General features: G+C 33.8%; 1 protein-coding gene across 2 annotated transcripts; it reads right to left on the reverse strand.

Moving 5' to 3' along the window:
- Positions 1–5873: 5873 nt before the first annotated feature.
- Positions 5874–6720, reverse strand: LOC111394720 (glycine-rich protein A3-like). Of its 2 annotated transcripts, none has more exons than XM_023020672.1 (2): positions 6416–6720; positions 5874–6290 (listed from the first exon to the last, which is right to left on the reverse strand). In XM_023020672.1, exons 1-2 carry the CDS (start codon positions 6702–6704, stop codon positions 6106–6108), a joined length of 474 nt encoding a protein of 157 aa, XP_022876440.1. In that variant the 5' UTR covers positions 6705–6720; the 3' UTR covers positions 5874–6105. The 2 variants fall into 2 exon arrangements, with proteins under 2 accessions (XP_022876440.1, XP_022876439.1); XM_023020671.1 differs by having other exon boundaries at positions 5874–6323; positions 6416–6718.
- Positions 6721–7200: the final 480 nt, after the last annotated feature.

Here is a 7200-nt window from a genome sequence, read left to right on the forward strand (position 1 = left end):
AAGGAGCGGAAGATTGGACCTTGTGAAATGTTGCAGAAGATCAATGATAATGCTTACAGATTGCGCCTCCCGAGCCATTTGAGGACCTCTGACATCTTCAATGTAAAACACCTAAGCCCTTATTTTATGGAGTCCGATGAAATTACTATGAACTCAAGGGCGAATTCTTTCCAACCCGGGGCAACTGATGCAGGAGGATCTGAGTCGAGTAATGCTGATTTGTCAGATAGCACGATGATGGCACTGAGATACCATGAGATGGTGGATCGGCGCAAAGATGGAAAGTGAATCACCATTATTTCCTTAATTGGGGGAATTTGACGTGTCTTTGGTAATTTGGCCATAACTTTGGCTACGGTTATCGAAATCGCTATTATGACCCCAATTCGGAAAGCTCTCTTCGGCCCGCATGTCAGCTCGGTAGACGTCAATTTCGAGCCCAAAATCCACTGTTTTCCTTTCCAAAATTCAATTTTAAGTTATTTTTTACTATTTATGGTAATATTTCGTTTCCTTTTTTTTATATGTTAGAAAACTCGAATTGAGCCAGATTTTTAGCAACTTACTTCTTTTACTTAATATTTTATTTTGGTATAATTTTGGGATTTTGCCATTTTTGGTAATTTTCCCATAATTTCGTATTTCGCAGCTATTTAACCCGGCTTGTAGGTTAGTTTTCATCATTCTGCGTTATTAATGTGGGTTGGTTTTGAGGAGGTTGCATTATTAATAATATTGAGTTGAATTCAGAATATTTTCTCTGGTTTTTGGGCATTTTTTGTCGTTCTTTTCTTGCAAATCATCTGCTACAACAAATCAATAGGATAATCACTATCCTACTCGGCGTCATTATTTGATGAAATTTGTACTACTATTGACAGGAAGCTTGCTTAAGTCCATAAATGAATTTCTTTAATTTGCAAACCATTTTCATTGGGTCGTCTGACATAAAATTTTTTAGTTGCACCATATATGTCATCTCATCAATGTTACAATTGAGAAACACCGTCTTTACTTCCATTTAATGTAGTTCAAGATAAAAACATGCCACAAATGCCATTATAATCTTAAAAGAGTCTTTCATTGAAATTGGAGAGAAAATCTCTTTATAATCAATGCATTCCCTTTAACCCTTATATCTTTTCACATTACCCTTCAAATTCCCCCTGGTTTTAAGTATCCATTTGCAATCAATGGGTTTCGTACCTTCAGGCTATGGAACAAGTTTCCAAATGTTATTGTCTTTCATGAACTTTATTTCATCATTCATAGCATCAATCCACTTTTGAGAATTATCACTTTGCATTGCTTGGATCTTCTTCCATCAATCCAATAATATCATGTTCGTGAAAAAATACTATAAAGTCATCTGAAATTGCATTTCTCATTTCTCTAGTGGATCTCCTTAATGGCATTTGTTCTTGAAGTTGTTGGGTTTGTTCTTTTAGAATAATTTTTGTGATTTTTTATAAGGGGTTCTAAAATATTGTCTTGATCCGAAATTGCTTCTAAAATAAGTTGTGGAGCAAAAATTTATCTCTGGTCCAAATCATAATCAATTGCAACAAAAGGAATATTTATATATTCTTTCTCAAAGATAAAATCCCTAATCATATCTCCCCTACAAACTCTGTATCCTTAAAGAATCGAGGCATCTCTCGTTTCAAAAATTTACTTTGCAGTGGGATCATAAAATTTGAAACCCCTTAACCTCTCAAAGTATCCAATGAAATAACAATTAACAGTTTTGCAATCCATTTTTTTCCTTGGACCTATAAGGCCCTGCCTCAACTAGACAACCTCAAATGTGTAAGTATTTCAAACTAGGCTTCTTGTTTGTCCAAAGTTCATTAGCGGTTTTGACAGTTGCTTTACTAGGAACTCAATTGAGAATATAAGTTACAATTTTTAATGCTTCTCCCCAAAGAGATTCTGGTAAGGTAGAATGACTATTCATACTTTTACCATATCCTTAAGTGTTCTGTTTCTTCTTTTAGTAACACCATTCATGCCAAGAGAACCTGACATGATATACGATGGAATTCCATATTCCTCTAGGAATTTAGCAAAAGGCCTTGGAAGACTCTTTCCTTATCCGTTATATCTACCATAATATTCACCATTACGGTCAGATCTAATATGTTTTATTCTTTTGCAGAGTTGGTTTTCAACTTCAAACTTATAATCCTTGAGTATGTCTAATGATTGGGATTTCTCATGAATGAGAATATGTAGCCATAGCGAGAATAATTGTCTATGAACATAATAAATAATTATTGATCATTTCAAGAAGCCAAATAGAATGACCCACAGATATCCATATGAATTAGTTCTAAGATGTATGAAGTTCTATTAGAAGCTAATCTCTTTTTTTTCCCTTAATACAATTTACACAAACACTTAAATCTAAAAAAGTAAGGGGATCAAAAATTCGTTCTGATACAAGCTTTTCGATCATCCTTCTAGAAATGTGACCAAAATACTTGTGACATAATGAAGCAAAAATCTAATTGATTAATTTATGTTTAATATCTCATGAATTCACATGCAAGATTTCATTAAAAGAGGTAATTGAATTAAACAAGTATAGATTATCGTATCCAGATAAAGAATGAATACCCACAAGATTTGAATCAAGAAAAATACTAAAATTATTATTTCCAAATGAATAAGAATAACCAAATTTGTCCAATACAGAAATAGAAACCAAATCTCATCTAAAAGACTGTACAACAAAAGTCTCTTTAAAATCCAAATAAAAATCAGTCTTTAATAATAATCTAAAAGTCTCTATAACCTCAATTTCAATTGATTTGCCGTCATCTACAAAGATTAATGTTCATCATTTGGTTTTCAGCTGTTCAGACAACCATAGACACACTTATATTGGTAGTGGCACCAAATCAATCCACCAACTACGTCTAGGTATTGAAACCAAATTAACTTCAAAACAAACCAAAGAGAGATATGTACCTTTCTTCACGCGTCAAGTGTGGTATTTGGTACAATCCCTTTTCAAGTGTCCCAGATTCCACAAAAATAATAGCCAGATTCATCCTTTTTAGACTTTTGTTTTTTTCTTTCGAGTTAGATCAAGTGTAGCTTCCTTATTCTTTCTTTTTTTAATCTTGTCCTCATAAGTACTAGCCAAGCGAGCACTTTCAGTCCTGTCCTATTTTAGTCTTTTTTTCTTCTTGCACACAGTATGTAATAAGCTCATTTAGAATATACTTCTCCTTTCGACAGCTGTAACTGACTTTGAATTGATTGTATTGTGCAGGAAGAAAAATCAAAACCAAATGCACGAGCAAATCATCATACAGCTTAAACTTTAATGCCTTCAATTTTGAAACAATATGAGACATCTCAATGATGTACTCCCAAATACTTCATTTACTTTTATACTTTAGTGAAACTAAGTTTGTCAGAAGCGTACTAATTTCTACCTTATTGCTTTTCGCAAAACGTTTTTCAATTTCATCAAGAAATTCTTTGGTTGTAGTTACCTCATATGACACAATGCCGCAAATGATTCTGAAATACCAAGCTTCATGATCATAAGACTCATGAAATTTGAACAATCCCACTTATCGAAATCTCATTTTTTGTTGTCGAAACTTTTATCCGTAAGTGTAGCGGGTTGTTCAGTCCTTAACGCAAGGTCTAAGGCCATGCAGCCAAGAACAATCTGAACATTCTCTTTTCAGTGCTCAAAGTCGGTTCCATTTAGCAAAGGAATTGAATTGATGTTGACAAATATTGTAAAAGCAGAAGAGTTAATCAAATAGAGAACAAAACCAAAGAAACATGTTTACATTAGAATCTATGTTAAACGATTAATAAATTCAAATAATGGTAATCCCCATCACGAAATATCAAGCACAACATTGATATTTAGTTTTTGGATATAAATACCAACTTATAAGTGGCACTCTTGGTGTAATAATAAAATATTGATAATAAACTATGTCAAACAATAAACCTATTTTGGATCAATATATTGTTTACATAAGAAACTTTACAATTATCACATATTTATTACAGCCAAACATTTATCTCCCTTTGGCCAGTGAATATCCACGTGAATTACGAATACACAGCCTTCCTAATATTTCAAATAAATTAATTTATACAAGAGATGTTACTTTGGTAACAAGTTGCTTTAATTAATTTAGTTTGAAATATTAATTATCCTAAAAGAAAACTTTTGATACCGCGTGAGCCGACATATGTAATTAATTGTGTATAAAGGATATTTTAAAGCTATTAAAGTGATCTAATAAAAAATAAGTAATTTGGCTTAGGGCATCTAAATAAAGTATAGATTGAGTTATATGTGTAGAGATTGGATTCCTTTAGAATTGTATTTCATAATGGACAAGTACATGTGGAAACTATATGACAAAATTACCTAGAAACCTACAATTAAAGACCAATTTTTAAAAACAAGGGAATTAATTTTGATTTTACAAATCAGGTGATAATTAGATTTTAATAATTATAATGAATAAAATTTTAATTACACATAATCTACATGTTCACCGTCTTCCCAACCCCAACCCTAACCCTCCCCACAAAATCAATTTCATTTTTAGCATCACCAGTTGCCCAAACTGTCCTTTATCCCAAATATGATTACTCCAAAAATGAAAAGAATGGGATTTTGCAGTTCTTTACAAGCTGGCGTTCATCTTCGCTAACTTCGGCCCCAACTCAACAACCTTTGTACTGCCGACGGAGCTTTTTCCCACTAGGCTTGGATTTTTCTGTACCTTCCATGTGACTAAGATGAAAGGGAGGTCACTAGAAGAGATTTCCAGTGGTGGTGACGTCGAGGAAACATAGATGACCGCAAAACAAACAGTTAATCATCTCGAAACAAACGGTTTTAGTTGCACCGAAATCCTCGTTGCAGTGGAAAACCAAACCAAAAGGGCCCATACATTGGCTTCTTGAAGCTATATAAGGATAAAAGTGATCGCCGCATGGATTTCGTGCCAGACGAATCTAGGGCCATTTGTTGAATCTAGAGCAAATCTACTGGAGTTTGTCTATTGGTTGGATTTTGTTGCAACTTGTTTGGACTTAGATAAATGGAAAATTATCTAATGGTGGAATGGGTTTGATAAGCTCTTTTGCTTGAACTTGGTGAAAATCATTCAGAAATTATGATATTAGGAGTTGAAAGTTTAGTCGATGGTGTTTTTGTTTTGGCGTTATTTTATGTGGCCTGGATATTGGAGTTTTCTACAGTGAGAAGTAGGGTAGGGTTGGGTCTGCCAGAGTGGGGGAGAGAGATTTGAATTTCTTAGATTGCTGGAGTGGGGTAGAGTAAGATGGAGTGGTCGCTGAAGTCAATGGCCATCTCTGAAGTGGAGGGAAGGTGGTGTAGTAGGGTGAGGTGGCATGGGGTGGAAATAATAAATGTATATTATATAATAATTTAATATTTAATAAATTTATTTACCACCCGATTTTTAAAATATTTTAGTGAGTTTGTTATTTATGAAATGCAATCTTTATAACTAGGATTTATGTATTGATCTCAAACTATATATAAGGCTATGGTCCCTAATTTATATGTAATTTCTCATTTTTTTTATGTCATCTCATCAACGCAAAAGTCCAGGAAAAAAGCATATTGAAGAGAAAAATCCAAAAACCTACATAAGGGATAATTTAAGAATCAAGAAGAAAAATTCAAAAATCTGGAAGACAAAATTCAAATATCATAATTCAATATTCAAGATACAAATAAATGGATCAAGGTATGTTTCGCATTAAATATATTTTTTTTTGGTGATTTGACATGGAGATCTTTATGTAAAATTTATAAAGTTTAATTTCATAAATTTTCAACAAGGACCCCCATAAAAAAGAAATCATGAAAAAGCACGTGTAGAGCTACAAATTTATAAATGCAGGGAATAAATAATTCTAGTACGAATTATTCGGCTTTTTAGCACTTGTTTGATTTTCATTCCTCTAATAATAATAATAATAATAATAAAAAGCCAGTAATTTTAGGTCCACAGTTCCCAAAACTTACGAAGCAAAAAGTGAAAATTTTGACCAAACAGTGACTAATTAGGCCGCACAATCATTTCACTTCCATTTCTTAAACTTCTTAAACTTTCCCCCATACATGCCATGATGCTTCCAATGTTTTCCATATTTTCCATGCTTGAACTTTCCGTGGTGATGCCCATAATAACCACCATGGTGGTGGCCGTAGCCACCGTATGCCAAACGGTGACCTCCATAAGCTGCGGCAGCAGCTGCCCCACCTCCTGCCAACAGTCCTCCCAAGTGATTTCCATGACCTCCAAGAATATATTTTATCACAAGAATTATTATCTATCATCAATTATTTATCACAAGAATTATTCTTAATAATTAGTGAAAAGAAAAGTACCTGAATGATACGGACCAGGATAACCGGCCATTGGAGGGTATCCACCTGGTGGCGGACATGCAGATGGCGGGTATAAAGCAGGAGGAGGATAACCTGCCGGTGGGTATCCACACGGCGGCGGAGGATAGCCAGATGGCGGAGGGTTGTGGTAACCCCATTGGGTTGGAGGATGATGACTAGCTCCTGCGGCATATGCAGGAAGATGACAAAATATCCCTTTATTCTCACTATAATGCTTATCCCTTCCGTCTCCCATCTTTAACTTAAGAGCAAAACTACACAAATGCATGTAAACTTTGTGTTAACCCTATAATTTATACCATTCATGCGTAACTTCAACGCAAAATGCTTTATGGACGATAATAATAAACTATAAATTATAACGATAAGGGGAATTTATTCGGTGGGGAAAAAAGATAAAACGAAATAAAGTAGATTATTAATCCGAATTAAATCTAAATTTTGGTTTATAAATAGGTTTGGTCAACCGAGAATGAGATAGATCCAACAGAAAATTGTAAATCGAACATGCTCAAATCTTAATTTAGAGCCTGTTTGGAAGTGATTTTGAAAATTGATTTTTTGACCGTTAGGAAAAAAGTGAGATCCACCTGTGAGAAAAGAAGTCAAATATGACGACTGGAATAATAAAATAACAATCAAAAAATCAATTTTTTGGAAGGAAAAATCGCTTCCAAACAAGCCCTTAATTAATCAATCCTTTATATATATAGTCATCGCGAGTATTTGAAACTACCAACAAGGGAATAGATACTTCATAATTT

The sequence above is a fragment of the Olea europaea genome, chromosome 5, assembly GCF_002742605.1.
Source record: "Olea europaea var. sylvestris chromosome 5, O_europaea_v1, whole genome shotgun sequence".
Lineage (NCBI taxonomy): Eukaryota > Viridiplantae > Streptophyta > Magnoliopsida > Lamiales > Oleaceae > Olea > Olea europaea.